The 20,565-nt window shown below is 38.9% G+C and overlaps 1 protein-coding gene across 1 annotated transcript in view; it reads right to left on the bottom strand.

Annotated features, from left to right (window-relative positions):
* Positions 1-20,364, bottom strand: part of LOC126469992 (protein N-terminal glutamine amidohydrolase) — a 98,106-nt gene extending 77,742 nt beyond the window's left edge. Inside the window, exon 1 of the mRNA XM_050097443.1 lies at positions 20,102-20,364. Within this exon, the coding sequence (XP_049953400.1) occupies positions 20,102-20,232 (131 nt within the window). The 5' untranslated portion in view covers positions 20,233-20,364. The remainder of the gene's footprint in view (positions 1-20,101) is intronic.
* Between the last annotated feature and the right edge of the window lie 201 nt (positions 20,365-20,565).

Below are 20,565 nucleotides of genomic sequence, written 5' to 3'. Positions count from 1 at the left end.
TATTTATTTTGCAAACAACTATAAATCCTACATGACACTTGTTTCCAAGGATCACCAAATGTCACTGAAGTTTACTATTAAGCTAAAAAAGCTATTGTCACTTTAACATGAGTGTAGAAAAAAATGAGAGTATTAATCACACCAAAATACCCTCTTCATATGGTATATGATCATGTATCACAAACACTGTTCAAAACTCTTTAACCCCCTACAAAGCATGAGGAGACATGGGACACTCAATGTGTTTCTGCAGCACACAACAGAAACTAAAGTGAATTTTGTCTATTTGACCTAAAAATTTTGTATTTACTTCACAGAACTTACCAAACCTCTTATTATACACTGAAGGACCATAGAAATTGGTACACCTGCCTAATATCGTGTAGGGCCCCCACAACACAGAAGTGCAGCAACATGATGTAGCATGGACTCGACTAACGTCTGAGGTGGTGCTGGAGGGAATTGACACCATGAATCCTGCTGGGCTGTCAGTAAATCCATATGAGTACAAGGGGATGGAGATCTCTCCTGACCTTGCAAGGCATCCAATAATGTTCTTGTCTGGGGAGTTTAGTGGCCAGCGAAAGCATTTAAACTCAGAAGAGTGTTCCTGGAGGCACTCTATAGCAATTCTGGATGTGTGAGGTGTTGCACTGTCCCGCTGGAATCGCGCAAGTTCGTCGGAATGCACAATAGACATGAATGGATGTAGGTGATCAGACAGGATGCTTACATACATGTCACCTGTCAGCGTCATATCTAGACGTATCAGGGGTCCCATATCACTCCAACTGCACACACCCTGTGCCATTACACATCCCCCACCAGCTTGAACAGTACCCTGCTGACATGCAGGGTCCATGGATTCATGAGGTTGTCTCCATACCCATACACGTCCATCCCCTCGATACAATTTGAAACAAGACTCATCTGACCAGGCAACATGTTTCCAGCCATCAACAGTCCAATGTTGGTGTTGATGGGCCCAGGTGGCGCTGACACACGCTGACAGCCCGACATTGAAATCTGCAGCAATGTGTGGAAGGATTGCACTTCTGCCATGTTGAATGATTCTCTTCAGTCTTCGTCGGTCCCATTCTTGCATGATCTTTTTCCAGCCACAGCGATGGAGATTTGATGTTTTACCAGATTCCTGATATTCACAGTACACTCTTGAAATGGTCGTATGGAACACTCTCCTCTTCATCGCTACCTTGGAGATGCTGTGTTGCATCGCTCATGCGCCGACTAACACCACGTTCAAACTCACCTAAATCTTGTTAACCTGCCACTGCAGCAGCAATAACCAATCTAACAACTGCCAGACACTTGTTGTCTTACACAGGTGTTGCTGACCACAATGCCATATTCTGCCTCTTTACATATCTCTGTATTTCAATACGCATACCTATACCCATTTCTTTGGTGCTTCAGTGTAATATTCCTATGGTGTCTTCTCTGTGTTCCTATCTCTTTAGATTCTGTATTCATATTCCCCCATTTACCTTGTTTCACACCTTCAATACACTTTTAGTTATCAATAAACCAACTACCAACAGTTCTTCAGAGAATACAACAGTCTCCGATATGATATAATGAGAATAAAAAGGCTGTCAATATTGAAGTGAAAATCAGCATTGAAATGAAAACTAACCTTTACATGACTAGTGTTTCCTTACAATATATCAGAAACCTACACAAACTTGACAGCAACTACACACAAAAGGTATGTGCTTATAGATAAATGTGTCTAAAGCAAGGGCACATGTACAAACTCTTGTTTGAATCAGGTTTTTTCTGTTCCTTTAATTTTGCCTTATATGATTCAGTAACAAATAGTCTACGTCATATCATGACATGCTTATGTATGTCCTGTTTCTTCCACCATCATTTTATGCAATACTTCTATAAACAATCCATGTATGTATGTTTAACCATGATACCTATACTAAGAAATCTGTCTACAGATGAATGAACAAATGATACTAGATAAAATATATAAAAATGGTTTCATCCCGTCATTCTGTAACACACTGGTATGCAAAACATTAAGGATGAAACTAACTTTCACACACTGTCACTACAAAGTGACATAGCCCAATGAAACTTGAAGCATTCAAGGGAAGAATTGCTACAGTATAGTAAAAGTAAGTATTAAAAACTTGCAATGAGACAAATACTTTTACTCAAACACAATAATTATGCTGAATGCAACAACAAATTTACTGTTACCAGTCCCTGTTTATCTTCACAATGCATTTCAAAGGTTTAAGGGGAGATGGTGGCAGTCTTGCACTGATATTTTTGTAAATCCATATCTTTGCCATTTTTTGTTCAATCTCATTGAAATTTTACACATAGAAATCTAATATGATTTTAAAAAAAATTCAGAATTTTTAATAACAATCTAATGCAGTGAGATAATTTTGAATTTTTTATTGCATTATTTTTTTAAGGTACACTTTTTCATAATTTTGAGGCAAATTTGGAAATTTGTTTAATGGTAAAATAATCTACACTAATAGGTGTACAATTAAGTGCAGTAACTTTTTGGTAAATTAATGCTATTATTTTCTGCCATATTTTGGATTCGAACATTTTTTACAAGCAAACTTTTCAATATATTATCAACCACAAAACTGTGTATAGTATCTCGATTAAAATTTTGTTCCACTTAAATATTGCTTCAAAGTAAAAGAATAGATGTGCCAAATTTAATTGTAATCCTTCCAGTAGTTTCCGATATATGTGTTCCTGAAAGCAGGAAACCTTCAGTTGCAGAAAAATCATTTTAAAGTTTGGATGAAATGTAAAAAAATCTATCCTACCTTAGCTAAAACTGCCGATATCCATATTCCATTTCTTCCTCATCATCCTCCTCTACAGCTCTTTTAGCTTCTCTGCTCCTTTGCCTAGCAATTTTTTGTATGTTCTGGACTGAAGTCTCCGCCTTCGCGATTCTTTGCTTATCGATGATCTGCAGTATCTGCTCAGTGAAGACTCCAGATGTAAAGCCCTACTTGCTGAGGATGTGAAATCTTGCCACATTCCCACCATTAAACAATGCTGCAGCTTCCAAAGCAGAAATCTTCACCACCAAATCGGAAACAAACACCGTCTTTGGACATCTTTTCCAAATAAGAGCATTGAAACTTTCATTTGGGTTCTGCGTTTTCCCATGCAGACATTTTTCTAGCAGTTCTGGTGAAGCCAGTGCTCTAAAAGTTGATTTAACGGCCATTGAATCCTCATAAGGAAGGTTATTTTTATGGGTATAAGCTTCCCCACTTCCCTTACTTTTCACAAATTTGCACCATTCATTAGAACAGAGGCCATGTTGAGATGTAGTGTCTGTTGACAAGTAATGAAACCAAATGGCCCATACTGCTTTCCTCATACTGTCCAAGCTTGTGAGGTTACTTCTAATTGCAGCACCATAATAGACTTGTAGGCTGTCAATTCTCTTCTTTGTATGTCCATTTTTACCTCCCAGTGGCTTCCCATCCTCTAGTAGCTTGCCTTTATTGTCTGCAACAAGTCTTCGGAGTCATCCACCCATCCGCTTCTGAATATGGCCTAAGCACTCCAGTTTCTCAATAGTGCAAACTTTTCCATAGGGCTGACATTCAACTACATTCTTGAAAGCACTAGAGTCTCCATTTCCTAAATACTGTACTTATCTTACTCCATACTTTTGCAAAGATCTAGGGAAAATGAATTTCGTACCTGCAGCTTCCATCCCACCACTGGAGCCTGCATAATTTCTGCTACAAACAGCTTTATGGGCTTCTTGCCATTCTGTTTCTTTACCTGCATCAATATATTTCTTGTGCAAGGAACATGCAGAACAATATTTAGACATCACCTCTAAGTCTAATACTTTTCCAGTGTCAACACTAATGATTGTTGAAACTCCATGCAGTGAAGTATGCCCCCCTCTATATCCAGGAACTGTCACAGGAAACTGCTATATCATTGCTTCACAATGTTCTTGAATTGCCCCCCAGGACTGCCATTATCATGCTCTCTTCACTTACTTCTGCAACTACATTGAGGAGAGCAGTATTCATTGCAGAAAATTTTAGGGGAGGACTAGGCATGTTCATAATACCACATAAAAGGTTTCCACCATCTCTTCCAATCCCTATACATCTTAGTCCATAAGCAAATCTCATATTGGCTTCATAGATTCTATTACTGGCCTCTGATGTCTTGAATGGTCTGTCAGCATCACAGTTTTGACACAAAATGTGCAATGTGCAAATCAAACCTTCTCTCTTTCCATCATCATCAACCAAATCCACATTTCCTCCACAAACAGAGCACTTGCAGGCTTTTCTAAGTGCTTCTGCCACCATTTCCATATCCACAATTCTGAAACCTGTATTTCTGTCATGATTTGTTTCTTCTGACACAATCCCTGTCCCAAGTTTTATTTTAGATGCACTTGGAGACAAGCTAATGTTTGCATCTGTATGCCCGACCCTAACCTCAATGTCAGTTTTTCGCTTTAAATCGGAAATATGGGACTTACTATATTTTTTAAATACTTTACCAGGCCTAGGCATTGTAAAAAGGGATCAACAGATTCAACCTTGCACAAGGAGTGGCACAATAAATCAAGCATCACTCGAATTCCACTGAACAGCACAAAACTTTTTTACAACACTCCCCACCCTTCTACACCACACTGAACCAGAAAATGGCGCCACAGCCTTCTGTACAACACTGCTGTTACGTATACAAAAAATCACAGCCTTCTAAAGGTTTATTTTCTAGGTTAACAGGCCAAATTCTGCAATAAAATTTTTCCTCCATTTGGTACATTGAAAAGTGGGCTTGGCGCATTACCCTGCTTTGGGTTTTAATGTTTTTTATGCCATTTGTAGTTCAAATCTCAAGGAAAAATTTTTGGATAATAATCTCAATTATATTTATTATGAAATAAGCAAAGAAATATAATTTGTAAAATTTTCATTATTTCTGCCACCATCTCCCCTTAAACCTCCATAATCAGGTGGATTTACATTTGTTACTATTGTGAGTGAGTGAGTGAGCGTGTGTGTGTGTGTGTGTGTGTGTGTGTGTGTGTGTGTGTGTGGTGATTTTTTGGTGGAACTTATGGCACTGTCTAGTGGAGAAACAGAACACTATTTCAGAGCATGGTCTTTGATTTCTTTCGACAAAAACTAAACATATATCTAATGGAAAAATAAAATAAAGAGTACCTCCAGCAGTCACAGGTTTCTTTCACCGTCTGAACACATGACATATATACTGTCATATTTCGTAAAAAAAGTATGGTGTCTGGTAAATATTAGGTGCAAGGATTATATAATTGAAGAGAAACATTATCACAAAGTACAAAGAAAATACATTGTAACAACATTAGTACAGAATAAGTTTTAACGGATTTTGGAGACCATTGTTTTGAGGCGTTTAACACATGCATTGGAATAAATATTTCATTTGGTATTTTGTAAAGTTAATATAGCTTAAACTTCATATTCATTTAAATAATCAGATTACATGTAGCAAGCTTTAATTACAATAATTATATTGTCTATAGTGGTAAAATTTTACATAAATAACAATTTTGGTTGGGATTCACTGATAGGAATGAAAAGCTGGAGGCAGAAGCAAAGGAAGAGAAGGGGAAAGTGAGAGGAAGAGAAGAGATGGTGGAAGGAGTGGTTGGATGAGAGCAAGCTTTCCAAAGTAGGGGTTTCTCAAGATTATATCTGCTACATGTAATAACTGCCATAGGTTGGGTTAATACATTGTTTAATGCTTTGAAATATGCAGATGGATGTACAATTTGTGCCATTAATTGACGTACATATAGTTTCAAGCTGACAAGGGGTATAAGCTGTTGGGCTGCTGGTATATTTGTAAATGAGGTCAATCCCTTTTGCTTTTGAGGGTATCATGGTAACAAAATGAAATACTTATGGTAAATATTACTGTGTGTGTGTGTGTGTGTGTGTGTGTGTGTGTGTGTGTGTGTGTGCATTGAAAATTTAACAACATAGGCAGTTGCTAAAGACAGAGATGATACTATTGTAAATATTGTCATTTAAGATGGCTTCAGGTTGTTTTGTTCGATGTTTGCCTATTTGGAGTGTTTCAAGGATGTCTGGTGTTTTACCCTTAGGTTGGACATGCAGGATGCCGATACTTGTTTTGTTAACATGGCATTTTGTTTTATGCAGGTGGGTGGCTATTGCTGATGTGTTATTTTTTTGTTTTTTAGTGCTGCCATGTGGTCTTTGAATCTAATCTCAAATGATCTGCCTGTCTGGCCTATGTAGTAGAAGCAATCACAGTCCAAACATTCGATTTTGTACACACGTATGTTATGATGAGTGGGTTTCATGTGTGGATATTGTGAGGTAGCTTCTGTCCAATCTTATTGTCTGCGGTAAAGGATATGTTTACGTCTTTTGGTTTGAAGACGTTTGAAATCTGATATGAAATATTACCTAGAAAGTGGATTGTATGGAAGATGTTTTATTTTTGTGATGTTATTGCTTTGCCACTATTGAGTGTATTAGGGTGTCTACCATGCAGCTGTTATAGCCATTTGCAATAGCTGTTTGTTTTATTATTTAAATTTCTTGTTCACATTTGTCAACAGAGTGTGGTAGCTGGATAGCCCTATTGACCATGTACCGGTATGTTGCCATCTTGTGGACTGTAGGGTGAAAAGAGGAGCTGTGAATGGCAGTATGTGTTTTGGTTAGGCTTCCAATACATTTCAAACTTATGGCGTCTGTTGTTTATTCTCATGATAAGGTGTAAAAAGTTTATATAGTCACTTGCTTGGTGTTCAACTGTGCATTTTGTTTTCATGGGAATCGTTGAATAATTGGTTCAACTCATAATAGCGTCTTTCGTGCCATTGATTAAAATGGTGGTATCACCTACATATCTGTAGTAGTAGATATTTTTGAGGAGGTAGTGATTAGAATTCAGGATTTTTTCTTCTAAGTTACTTTTAAATATTTCAGCTAACAATTTATCAATGGTTAGATAATTTCCTCCCTATGCCCGACAAGACGCCTCCTGAGACGCGACAAGGTAGTAGTAGGCAAAACGCAACAGGGAATAACAATATTAATGTGGTAATAGTAAACTGCAGGAGCGTCTATAGAAAGGTCCCAGAAATTCTCCCATTAATAAATGGTCGAAATGCCCACATAATACTAGGGACAGAAAGTTGGCTGAAACCAGATGTAAACAGTAATGAAATTCTCAACTCAGATTGGAATGTACACCACAGAGAGAGGCTGGGCAGTGAAGGGGGAGGCATGTTTATAGCGATAAAAAGTGCAATAGTATTGAAGGAAATTTACGGAGATACGAAATGTGAAATAATTTGGGTGAAGGTCATGGTTAAAGCAGGCTCAAACGTGGTAATTGGATGTCTCTATGGGCCCCCGGGCTCAGCAGCTGTTGTGGCAGAGCACCTGAAGGAAAGTTTGGAAAATATTTCGAGACTTCCCGGCCATTTTTTAGCTCTGGGTGGAGATTTTAATTTGCCAGATATAGACTGGGACAAACGGGTGGCAGGGACAAGGAACCCAGTGAAATTTTTTTAAGTGCATTATCTGAAAACTACCCTGAGCAGTTAAACAGAGAACCGACTTGTGGCGATAACATATTAGACCTTCTGGTGACAAACAGCCCCGAACTATTTGAAACAGTTGACACAGAGCAGAGAACCAGTGATCATAAAGCAGTTACTGCATCAATGATTTCAGCTGTAAATAGAAATATTAAAAAAGGTAGGAAGATTTATCTGTTTAGCAAAGTGACAAAAAGCAGATTTCAGAGTACTTGACGGCTCAACACAAAATTTTTGCCTCAAGTACAGATAGTGCTGATCAGTGGCCAAAGTTCAAAACCATCATACAATATGCATTAGATGAGTATGTGCCAAGCAAGATCGTAAGAGATGGAAAAGAGCCACCGTGGTACAACAACCGAGTTAGAAAACTGCTGCGGAAGCAAAGGCAACTTCACAGCAAACATAAACATAGCCGAAGCCTTGCAGACAACCAAAAATTACGAGAAGCAAAATGTAGTGTGAAAAGGGTTATGTGCGAGGTGTTCAATGAATTCGAAAGAAAAGTTCTATGTACTGACTTGGCAGAAAATCCTAAGAAAGGTCTTATGTCAAAGCGGTAGATGGATCAAAACAAATGTCCAGACTCTCTGTGACCAAAATGGTACTGAAACAGAGGATCACAGACTAAAGGCTGAAATACTAAATGTCTTTTTCCAAAGCTGTTTCACAGAGGAAGACTGCACTGTAGTTCCTTCTCTAGATTGTCGCACGGATGACAAAATGGTAGATATTGAAATAGATGACAGAGGGATAGAAAAACAATTAAAATAGCTCAAAAGAGTAAAGGCCGGTGGACCTGATGGGATACCAGTTTGATTTTACACAGAGTACGTGAAGGAACTTGCCCCCTTCTTGCAGCGGTGTACCGTAGATCTCTAGAAGAGCGTAGTGTTGCAAAGGATTCGAAAATGGCACAGGTCATCTCCGTTTTCAAGAAGGGACGTCAAACAGATGTGCAGAACTATAGACCTACATCTCTAACGTCGATCAGTTGTAGAATTTTGGAACACGTATTATGTTCGAGTATAACGACTTTTCTGGAGACTAGAAATCTACTCTGTAGGAATTAGCATGGGTTTCGAAAAAGATGATCGTGTGAAAGCCAGCTCGCGCTATTCGTCCATGAGACTCAGAGAGCCATAGACACGGGTTCCCAGGTAGATGCCGTGTTTCTTGACTTCCGCAAGGCATTCGATATAGTTCCCCACAGTCGTTTAATGAACAAAGTAAGAGCATATGGACTACCAGACCAATTGTGTGATTGGACTGAAGAGTTCCTAGATAACAGAACGCAGCATGTCATTCTCACTGGAGAGAAGTCTTCCGAAGTAAGAGTAATTTCAGGTGTGCCACAGGGGAGTGTCGTAGGACCGTTGCTATTCACAATAAACATAAATGACCTTGTGGATAACATCGGAAGTTCATTCAGGCTTTTTGCAGATGATGCTGTAGTATATGAGAGGTTGTAACAATGGAAAATTGTACTGAAATGCAGGAGGATCTGCAACGAATTGATGCATGGTGCATGGAACGGCAATTGAATCTCAATGTAGACAAGTGTAATGTGCTGCGAATACATAGAAAGAAAGATCCTTTATCATTTAGCTAAAATATACCAGATCAGTAACTGGACACAGTTAATTTCATGAATTATCTGGGAGTAAGCATTAGGAGTGATTTAAAATGGAATGATCATATAAAGTTGATCATTGGTAAAGCAGATGCCAGAGTATGATTCATTGGAAGGAACCTAAGGAAATGCAATCCTAAAGCAAAGGAAGTAGGATACAGTACACTTGTTCGCCCACTACTTGAATATTGCTCACCAGTGTGGGATCCGTACCAGGTGGGGTTGATACAGGAGATAGAGAAGATTCAACGACGGAGAGCAGCGCGCTTCATTACAGGATCATTTAGTAATCGCGAAAGCGTTACAGATATTATAGATAAACTCCAGTGGAAGACTCTGCAGGAAAGACGCTCAGCAGCTCGGTACCGGCTTTTGTCGAAGTTTCGAGAACATACCTTCACTGAGGAGTCAAGCAGTATATTGCTCCCTCCTACGTATATCTTGCGAACAGACCATGAGGATAAAATCAGAGGTGTTAGAGCCCAAACAGAGGCATACCGACAATCTTTCTTTCCACGAACAATACGAGACTGGAATAGAAGGGAGAACCGAGAGAGGTACTCAAGGTACCCTCCGCCACACACCGTCAGGTGGCTTGCGGAGTATGGATGTAGATGTAGATGTTATGTAAAATTTTACCACTGTAGACAACATAATTAATAAGTTTCCTTTAGTTTTGTCTATGGTCACAAACTTTTTTTTAACAGATTACCGGTGTCAGTCTATAATGACCATCATTGGATCTGTTTTATAGACACAAAGTAATAATGTTTTTATAAAACAGATCTGATGATGGTCATTATAGACTGACACCGGTAATCTGTTAAGAAAAAGTTGTGACCATATACATAAATTAAAGGAAACTTACTGTGTATACAGGTCACAGTTTTATTCGAGACAATGTCGCAGCTTGTGAGACAACGTAATTATTGTAATTAAAGCTTGCAACATGTACCCTGATTATTTAAATGAATATGAAGTTTAAGCTATATTAACTTGACAAAATACCACATGAAATATTTATTCCAATGCATGTATTCAACACCTCAAAACAAAGATCTCCAAAATCCGTTAAAACTTATTCTGTACTAATGTTGTTATAATGTATATTCTTTGTACTTTGTGGCAATGTTTCTCTTCTACTATATGATCCTTGCAACTGACAGTTTCCAGATACCATATTTGTTTACAAAATATGACCGTATACATGTCATGGGTTATGTCAGAACGGAACCTGTGACCACTGGAGGTACTCCTATTTTACGTATTTTATTTTTACCGTTAAATGTACGTTTAGTTTTTGTCAAAAGAAATCCAAAACGATGCTTTGAAATAGTGTTCTGTTTCTCTACTATACAGTGCCACAAGTTCCTCCATAAAATTTTACCCCCCCCCCCCCCACAAACACACACACACACACACACACACACACACACACACACACACACACACACACACACAGCGTCATAGTAACAAATGTAAATCGACCTGATGGAGGTGTAGACCTTTGAAACACGTTGTGGGGATAAATAAACAGTGACTGTAACAGTACACTTGTTTCATTTAATGTCAAAGTCACAGTAAAGCTTAACCTAAAATGTTCGCATACTTGTAAGTATGCTGAAACAGCTGCAATTCACAATGGTCTCCCCAACGTTACAAATGGTGGGGCCACGGTTTTTAACAAGTTGTTGGATCACCAGAGAGCAATGCATGCTCTGTAATGTGCTCCCATACTGGCCACGGGTTAGGTGAGGGGATCTTGTGAAAGAGCATTCCGGTCCTCCACCAGTGCAGTTGCGAAGTAATGAATTGTCGTCGGTGCATGTGAGGTGCTGCAATATATCTCCCTAAAAAACGTGCTAGATGGGAATTAAGCCGGGAACAAGTAGGCCGGTCTTTTTGTTGAGTATTCACTTATTCCAGGAGCTGCTTCACATGCACAGTTCGATGGATTTGCATCTTGTGGTCCATAAAAATGAAGTGAGGACCAAATGCATCCCTTGAAAGGCAAATATGGGGAAGTAGTACAGAGTCACTATAATGTTGACTCCTGAGTGTACTGTGTTCAAAGATTTGGGACTCGGGGCCATCACAGAAGTTGGGAAGGAAAACATACGTACAAAGAAGGTAGCTGCGAAGAAACCATGGGTAACAGAAGAAATACTTCAGTTGATCGATGAAAGGAGGAAGTACAAACATGTTCCGGGAAAATCAGGAATACAGAAATACAAACCACTGAGGAATGAAATAAATAGGAAGTGCAGGGAAGCTAAAACGAAATGGCTGCAGGAAAAATGTGAAGACATCGAAAAAGCTATGATTGTCAGAAGGACAGACTCGGCATACAGGAAAGTCAAAACAACCTTTGGTGACATTAAAAGCAACGGTGGTAACATTAAGAGTGCAACAGGAATTCCACTGTTAAATGCAGAGGAGAGAGCAGATAGGTGGAAAGAATACATTGAAAGCCTCTATGAGGGTGAAGATTTGTCTGATGTGATAGAAGAAGAAACAGGAGTCGATTTAGAAGAGACAGGGGATCCAGTATTAGAATTGGAATTTAAAAGAGCTTTGGAGGACTTACGGTCAAATAAGGCAGAAGGGATAGATAACATGCCATCAGAATTTCTAAAATCATTGGGGGAAGTGGCAACAAAACGACTATTCACGTTGGTGTGTAGAATATATGAGTCTGGCGATATACCATCTGACTTTCGGAAAAGCATCATCCACACAATTCCGAAGACGGCAAGAGCTGACAAGTGCGAGAATTATCGCACAATCAGCTTAACAGCTCATGCATCTAAGCTGCTTACAAGAATAATATACAGAAGAATGGAAAAGAAAATTGAGAATGCGGTAGGTGACAATCAGTTTGGCCTTAGGAAAAGTAAAGGGACGAGAGAGGCAATTCTGACGTTACGGCTAATAATGGAAGCAAGGCTAAAGAAAAATCAAGACACTTTCATAGGATTTGTCGACCTGGAAAAAGCGTTCGACAATATAAAATAGTGCAAGCTGTTCGAGATTCTGAAAAAAGTAGGGGTAAGCTATAGGGAGAGACGGGTCATATACAACATGTACAACAACCAAGAGGGAATAATAAGAGTGGATGATCAAGAACGAAGTGCTCGTATTAAGAATGGTGTAAGACAAGGCTGTAGCCTTTCGCCCCTACTCTTCAATCTGTACATCGAGGAAGCAATGATGGAAATAAAAGAAAGGTTCAGGAGTGGAATTAAAATAAAAGGTGAAAGGATATCAATGATACAATTCGCTGATGACACTGCTATCCTGAGTGACAGTGAAGAAGAATTAAATGATCTGCTGAACGGAATGAACAGTCTAATGAGTACACAGTATGGTTTGAGAGTAAATCGGAGAAAGACGAAGGTAATGAGAAGTAGTAGAAATGAGAACAGCGAGAAACTTAACATCAGGATTGATGGTCATGAAGTCAATGAAGTTAAGGAATTCTGCTACCTAGGCAGTAAAATAACCAATGACGGACGGAGCAAGGAGGACATCAAAAACAGACTCGCTATGGCAAAAAAGGCATTTCTGGCCAAGAGAAGTCTACTAATATCAAATACTGGCCTTAATTTGAGGAAGAAATTTCTGAGGATGTACGTCTGGAGCACAGCATTGTATGGTAGTGAAACATGGACTATGGGAAAACCGGAACAGAAGAGAATCGAAGCATTTGAGATGTGGTGCTATAGACGAATGTTGAAAATTATGTGGGCTGATAAGGTAAGGTATGAGGAGGTTCTACGCAGAATCGGAGAGGAAAGGAATATGTGGAAAACACTGATAAGGAGAAGGGACAGGATGATAGGACATCTGCTAAGACATGAGGGAATGACTTCCATGGTACTAGAGGGAGCTGTAGAGGGCAAAAACTGTAGAGGAAGACAGAGATTGGAATACGTCAAGCAAATAATTGAGGATGTAGGTTGCAAGTGCTACTCTGAGATGAAGAGGTTAGCACAGGAAAGGAATTCGTGGCGGGCCGCATCAAACCAGTCAGTAGACTGATGACAAAAAAAAAAAAAAAAAAAATTTTGCCCTCATACTGCATGAAAGTTTTATGTAGATATTCTAATGTAGTTCCAAAATATTTTTGTTGGCTGAAGGCCACTGGATATATGCCTTATCTGTATGGAGTTATTTTTATACTGTTTGGAAATATCTCTTCTTGTAGTTCTGTTATTAAACTCGGGGGACTTGAAAGCAAAAATCCTGGTTGCCCAGTTGTTGCTAATCATGTTATCAAACTGTTTGCATTTAATTACATAGGTACATATTGTTATGGCACCTGATATATTGTAGGCTTCTAATGATTGAATCACATCTTACTTGTGATGGTTTAGAATCCCAAGAAGTCATATATATGAAACAATATTCTGTTTATCAGAAAAGCTAAGTGTAATTCATTAGGCACATGTACTGATCAATAAAAACACACACACACACACACACACACACACACACACACACACACACAATATATACCATTTTATTTGGAATGTATTATAAGAATTTAAACTGTTTGAAACTTGTGGTGCATCATTGTTGCTAACATCACATTTGTTAAACTGAAGAAAAAACATTTTCGAAGTTGTTTTGTGTAATATGTAGTTGAGTGATGGATGTCAGGCAACTGCAACAGACTTCTCCTTATTTGTTTAATCAAAATTCTGATATCATTCTTAAGTCAGACCTGACAGTTTTTTTTATGAAAGTGATGTTGTCTCAGATGGTGACTTAATAAACGAAGTATGTGTGAACAAATCAGTTTTGAAAATGGTTTATGATTATCCCACTGAAACTTGCACCGTGATGAGTAAAACAAATTGTTCTAAAATGTGAGTAGATTTCTAAAAATCATTCAATAAACACAATTATTGTGCTCTTAATGTTCATATAAAACCTCAAAAACAGTCTTAAGGGTGAAATTGCTTTTGTTAAATAAAAGAATATTTTCATAGGAATATGTGTGCCAACAAAGTGCTTTCCAGGTGAGCGTATTTGTGATGGGTGATTTTCAGGGTCAGTGTCAGAGGTTTATTGTAAGCCCCCAGAAAAGCGGTAGGGATGTATTGAAACAGGATATAGTAGGGGTAAGTGAAGTGGAAGGAAGACAAGGATTTCTGGTCAGATGAGTATCGGGTAATATCAACAGCAGCAGAAAATGGTAGAACAGGTGTAGGATTCGTTATGAATAGGAGGGTAGGGCAGAGGGTGTGTTACTGTGAACAGTTCAGTGACCGGGTTGTTCTAATCAGAATCGACAGCAGACCAACACCGACAACGATAGTTCAGGTATACATGCCGACGTCGCAAGCTGAAGATGAAGAGATAGAGAAAGTGTATGAGGATATTGAAAGGGTAATGCAGTTGTAGCGGAAGGAGTAGAAGAAAAGGTTACAGGAGAATATGGGCTTGGGACAAGGAATGAAAGAGGAGAAAGTGTAATTGAGTTCTGTAACAAGTTTCAGCTAGTAATAGCGAATATCCTGTTCAAGAATCACAAGAGGAGTTGGTGTACTTGGAAAAGGCCGGGAGATATGGGAAGATTTCAATTAGATTACATCATGGTCAGACAGAGATTCCGAAATTGGATACTGGATTGCAAGGCGTACCCAGGAGCAGATATAGACTCTGATCACAATATAGTAGTGATGAAGAGTAGGCTGAAGTTAAAGACATTAGTCAGGAAGAATCAATATGCAAAGAAGTGGGATACAGAAGTACTAAGGAGTCTTTGCATTTGCCTTTTCAGATTTTCTAGTTTCCCTACCACGTTCAAGCTTCTGACATTCCACGCCCCGCCCGACTCGTAGAACGTTATCCTTTAGTTGATTATTCAATCTTTTTCTCATGGTAACCTCCCCCTTGGCAGTCCCCTCCCGGAGATCCGAATGGGGGACTATTCCGGAATCTTTTGCCAATGGAGAGATCATCATGACACTTCTTCAATTACAGGCCACATGTCCTGTGGATATACGTTACGTGTCTTTAATACAGTGGTTTCCATTGCCTTCTGCATCCTCATGTCGTTGATCATTGCTGATTCTTCCGCCTTTAGGGGCAATTTCCCACCCCTAGGACAAGAGAGTGCCCTGAACCTCTATCCGCTCCTCCGCCCTCTTTGACAAGGCCGTTGGCAGAATGAGGTTGACTTCTTATGCCAGAAGTCTTCGGCCGCCAATGCTGATTATTTATCAAAATTTAGGCAGTGGCGGGGATCGAACCTGGGACCGAAAACATTTTGATTATGAATCAAAGACGCTACCCCTAGACCTACTAAAATAGGAAATTTTAATTATCTCCTTGATAAAACAAAGTCAGGCTACATAATCTTTTGTTTGCAGATACATGTGTGTGTACACATACATCCTCACACCACAGTACTCCAGCACACTGCTAGATGGGCCAAAACATAATGGCGCAGCCTGTCTCCACTTTATCTGGGGATGGGTGGTCCATTTCACTTTGGCTCCTCTAGCAGGACGCATCAGCACTTTCACATGTGGATTTCTCTGTGCCAGATATGCAGACATGTACCTGCAAACAACAAATTATGCAAATTTATTTTTTCATGGCGGCAATCAAAATTTTATTAGGACTGACGAAGGACGTAGGTTGCTGCAGTTACTTGGAGAGGAAGAAGCTTGCACAGGATATAGTAGCAAGGAGAGCTGCATCAGTCCAGTCTCTGGACCGAAGACAACAATGACAACAACAACCCCCACAGTCGCGGTAGATAGGTACTTCACGCCTTTTTTTTTACTGGAGTTCATGGTATGTGACTATATGTTTCACTGAAAATGCACACACTTCATCCACCAAAACCAGAATTTAGACACTTACATTGCTCCAAGATGATCAGTTTTGACTGTCTTATGCTGCCATCATCTGATTGTCTGGAACTTGCTATAAAATTGCCACGTTACTTTACAGGAACTTAAAGTATAAAAGGCACTCTTCATGTATACCTGTCTTGATAAAAGTCCAGTCGATAAAATACACACAGTAGCGCGGTGCTGTGTGGCAAGCTCATGAGAATTGTGGTCACCATCAGCTTGCACAGACAATATGAGGTTATCAGCTGTGTGCTTTTTAACATGCAAGTGCATTTTTACCAACTGTGTTTACTTTATCGACTGGACTTTTATCAAGACACGTATATGTGGAGAGTGCCTTTTATACTTCGACTTCATGTAATGTAACATGGCAATTTTACAGCAAGTTCCAGACCATCAGATGATGGCAGCATAAGATTGTCAAAACCTGTCATCTTGGAGCAAATAAAGTGCCTAAACTGTGACTGCAGTGTATGAAGTGTGTTCATTTTCAATCATATTGATCACCCCACAGAACATTATATGACTCATCTCTGCATATAATGTATAGCTTCCCTTTATTGTTACTGACAAGTTTTTATAGTACTTTCTTATTGAAATTTGTATTTTTACATTGATTTGTATAGCTCGGTATATCTTCTCAGTGGAGAAGTATAATTTACGTATCATCTTTACTTTATGGCATAGAAAATAGAGTTCTGAACAAATACCAGTATACTGTGAACGGATTTCTCAAGATTAATAAGGAAATTTTTTAGAATACAGTTTTAAAAGGAACTGCTAAAATGAACAGTTCAAAACTGAGTGCCAATTTTTCAAAAAGGGATAAAATCTGGTAAATAACTGCACTGTTGGGTGCTGAGTTTGGATGGTGTACAATGCAAACTATCCACACAGCATGATTTTATCCTGGTACTTCAGACCTTCTGCATACTAATGTTACTATTTACTGACAGCTCAACACAGCTGCTAAACATCTACAGTGCTTTAAATCATATTACAATGCACAATGAAGCTTTGCAAGGAGGAGGAAAGTATAGATAAGACTGAAAATTTCAGTCGAGATACAAAGTGAAAATGGCCAGCTCAGTTGGCAGGGCACAGATTACAAAAGATGAGACTCAAGAGACCCAGTCAGACACACTTAATGCCAGAAAGTTTCAGCACAGGCACACATTTTCAATGTCCGATAAAGCCACACTTGATGCAATTTCACAAAAACACCCAGCCTCATTAGCAAAATAATCTAGCTCATGTCAAATAGCCTTGCACAAATACATGATTATTATGAAACTTCCTGGCAGATCAAAACTGTGTGCCCGACCGAGACTCGGTTGGGCAAACAGTTTTGATCTGCCAGGAAGTTTCATATCAGTGCACACTCCGCTGCAGAGTGAAAATCTCATTCTGGAAGATTATTATGGGTTAGCAGTCACTAAATACATGGAATGATTATGAACTACCTTCCCACCCCATCTTTCCTATCAGTCAGACCCTTTCGTCCTCTCAAAACTAATCTAATATGTATGCTGCAAAGCCTTTAATGATATTTTTGTGAAAATCCAGAGAGTACATACCACAGGCATGTCTTTTTCTCCAATTAGGAGTTCATTTTTTCAGCCAATCTGCACTATATGCAGTCTCACAAAACTGTTCAAATGGAAACCTTTCACATTTCAGCATTACAACCCATTATTTTTTAACACACTTTTCTATTCCACCCTTGTAACTTTTTAAACCCAAGATCTCAAGCATGTGTTACTTCCTAAATGTAACTGAACATTTTTTTTTTATAATTTCTCTACACAATTCAGTGGAACAATGAATGAAATAAATGTCATAGCCTAATTCTACTGTAACTCCATACCTTATCTTCAACATGTAGTAATGACCCATAAGAACCTTTCCCATTATTTTTTCAACATCAGCTGAATTGAGAATCATTCAAACATTCAACACTCCCACAATTAAAGCTGTGTGCTGGACCAGGTCTCTAACTTGGAACCTCCCATTTTGCTGGCAATGCTCATTCTCGCTACAATATATAGGCACAATTCACAACCTGCCATTATCCTGTATCCTACTTCCCAATTTATTCAGCGTACAATCCCCTAGATTGCGATTACGTCATTTCTCCCCAGTAGTCTTTCTTCTGAGAGTGCTGGTCTGCCAAAGTACACAGGAGAACTTGTGTGAACTTAAGTGCACCTTTTAGTGCGTCACGAGTCGTGCCTGAATGGTTCACTCTGTACTAGCACTGCCTCCAACATGCAAAGTTCTGGATTTGTATTTCAGTTCAACACACTGTGTTCATCTACCAGAATGTTTAAAAAAAACACCACACAGTGAAAATTCATTCTTGATTCAAACATTCCAACTGTGCTAATATATCAATTCCACAAAAAATATCAAGACTCTTGGTCAACAATGTCTGTTGTCATATACCAACACTGCAAAGCTTTTATTTCTACCACATGCAATTCTTTGATAATTACAGTGCCCCTACAACAATAACTAGGTAAAATTTTAAAGAAATGAGTAATTCTAGAAAACTTATTGCAACAAGGCTAGCCATTGGGACTTTTTCCACTTCGTAAATTGGATTATTTAACGCCAACAGCTGTTAGTATTCTCCGACATTTCTACTGCCACTGAATAGAAATAATCATTGTAATGTTTGTGAACGCTTAAATTTGGCTACCGGTTATGAAGTTAAATAGGATTAAAGAAAAGTCCCCAAACCAAAGGAGTGTCCAAAAACTGGGCTGCGTTTATCAATACTAAATCTTCAAAGAAAAACCTCGCCCATAGTTACGTACGTAACCATTTCAGATTAAATAACCGCTACCGGTGCTACCGTATTCGAAGCTCACGTTGCATCAAAGTAAAATTGGTAAGAGTTCAATTTTTATGTTTATTTTGTTTCGCAACCTGCTATTAACAATATACCATTATTGCATGCTTACCAAGAATTGCGTTTTCTCCATATGCGTCCGTTAAATAATACATTCAATTGTTGCAACGACGAAGTTATTATGCAAAGCATGGTGAAGATCACTCACTTCGCTTCTTATCGTCCATGACTATTTCTTCCGACATTTTGTGTTCAATCCCTACGTATCAACAAAACAACAAATAGTTACTTATTGTAAAGATTGAAATCTCCACACCCAAGTGGGTGTGCGAAGATGATTGCACCATCGGCTATCAAATCCGCCTACTGTAACCCGGTGAGAACAACGGTTGCGCGTCATTTTATTAATTTATTCTGCCCGAAGCATGACTCATGCCGCTTATAGACATCACCTAAACCTATGTAACTACTGAATCTAGCTTCACTGCAATGCAGACGTGGTCGGCATGAATATTATTCATTATAATATTACACTAAATACTCGGACGCCAAAAACATTAGAAAATGGAAGGCGAAAGAATGTTTCCGCCAAGAGAAACACGATAAACAGTTGCAACATAAACTGGAAACGGGGAATCCCAGTGCCGCCACCAAAGACTCCCACACGTATTGAGCATGTTCTTAAAAAAGAAACAATACTGAAGGAGGTATCCCAACTAGTCATGCACGCTGCTTATATATCATAATAAAATTTTCAAATAAAAAATAAATTGCCATTACTTGTTCACATAATTTTTCGTCGTAACGCACCTTACCGAGTTTCATTTACGCGCCGTGCTTGTCCGTCACGTCCGCGCTAATATTACATACGATTCTAATATAAACACATATTTATACACAACTGAAAGATTATAAGGTTTATATATTCTATAAATTACGGTTCTGTATCATATTAAGAGACTAATATCATCCCACATCAACACACTGCAGCATGTTCCATTATATTGATCTCACTGCAGTAGCGTCTGAATGCAACAAGTGCCTAACTCTCAGTAAATTATCAGTTTATTAAATTGACTGAATTGGAGACTGCAGATACATAACTAAATACTTACCAGTAGCTGGGTGTATATTTACAGTCGGACCGTTGCGGAAATAAATTCAGAAGTGGTTTTTTCGTTGAACTTGTCACCACTCCGGTATCCTGTCTCTGGACTCGGGCTGCATTGGACACCTTTTCTGCCATTATAGTCCCCCGTGCTTGAAGTTTCCTACAAAAGCTACATGAGAAATATCAGGCTAACTTGTGTACCAGATCATTCTAACGCGTTCTAGCGTCTCTACTAAGCGTCCGATTTATGCGTCTGCATCTACTTTGAGCAGTGCATTGCAAAGCATTTCACACCGGTATGTCTCAAAGATGGCACACACACCCTCTGAAGCGTTGATCTCTACCCTACGGAGTAGGTACTTCTCTGATGCGAACCAAAAGAAGGGTGTGAACATTCAGACGCGCAGAACAGATTTTTGTCATCAACATGCATTGTGTCTCTTGTCATATGACCCCGATATAATAATA

This window comes from Schistocerca serialis, chromosome 3 (genome assembly GCF_023864345.2).
Source record: "Schistocerca serialis cubense isolate TAMUIC-IGC-003099 chromosome 3, iqSchSeri2.2, whole genome shotgun sequence".
In the NCBI taxonomy this organism is placed as follows: Eukaryota; Metazoa; Arthropoda; class Insecta; order Orthoptera; family Acrididae; genus Schistocerca; species Schistocerca serialis.
Note: the sequence above shows the minus strand (reverse complement) of the source record. Positions and strands in the feature narration are given on the sequence as shown.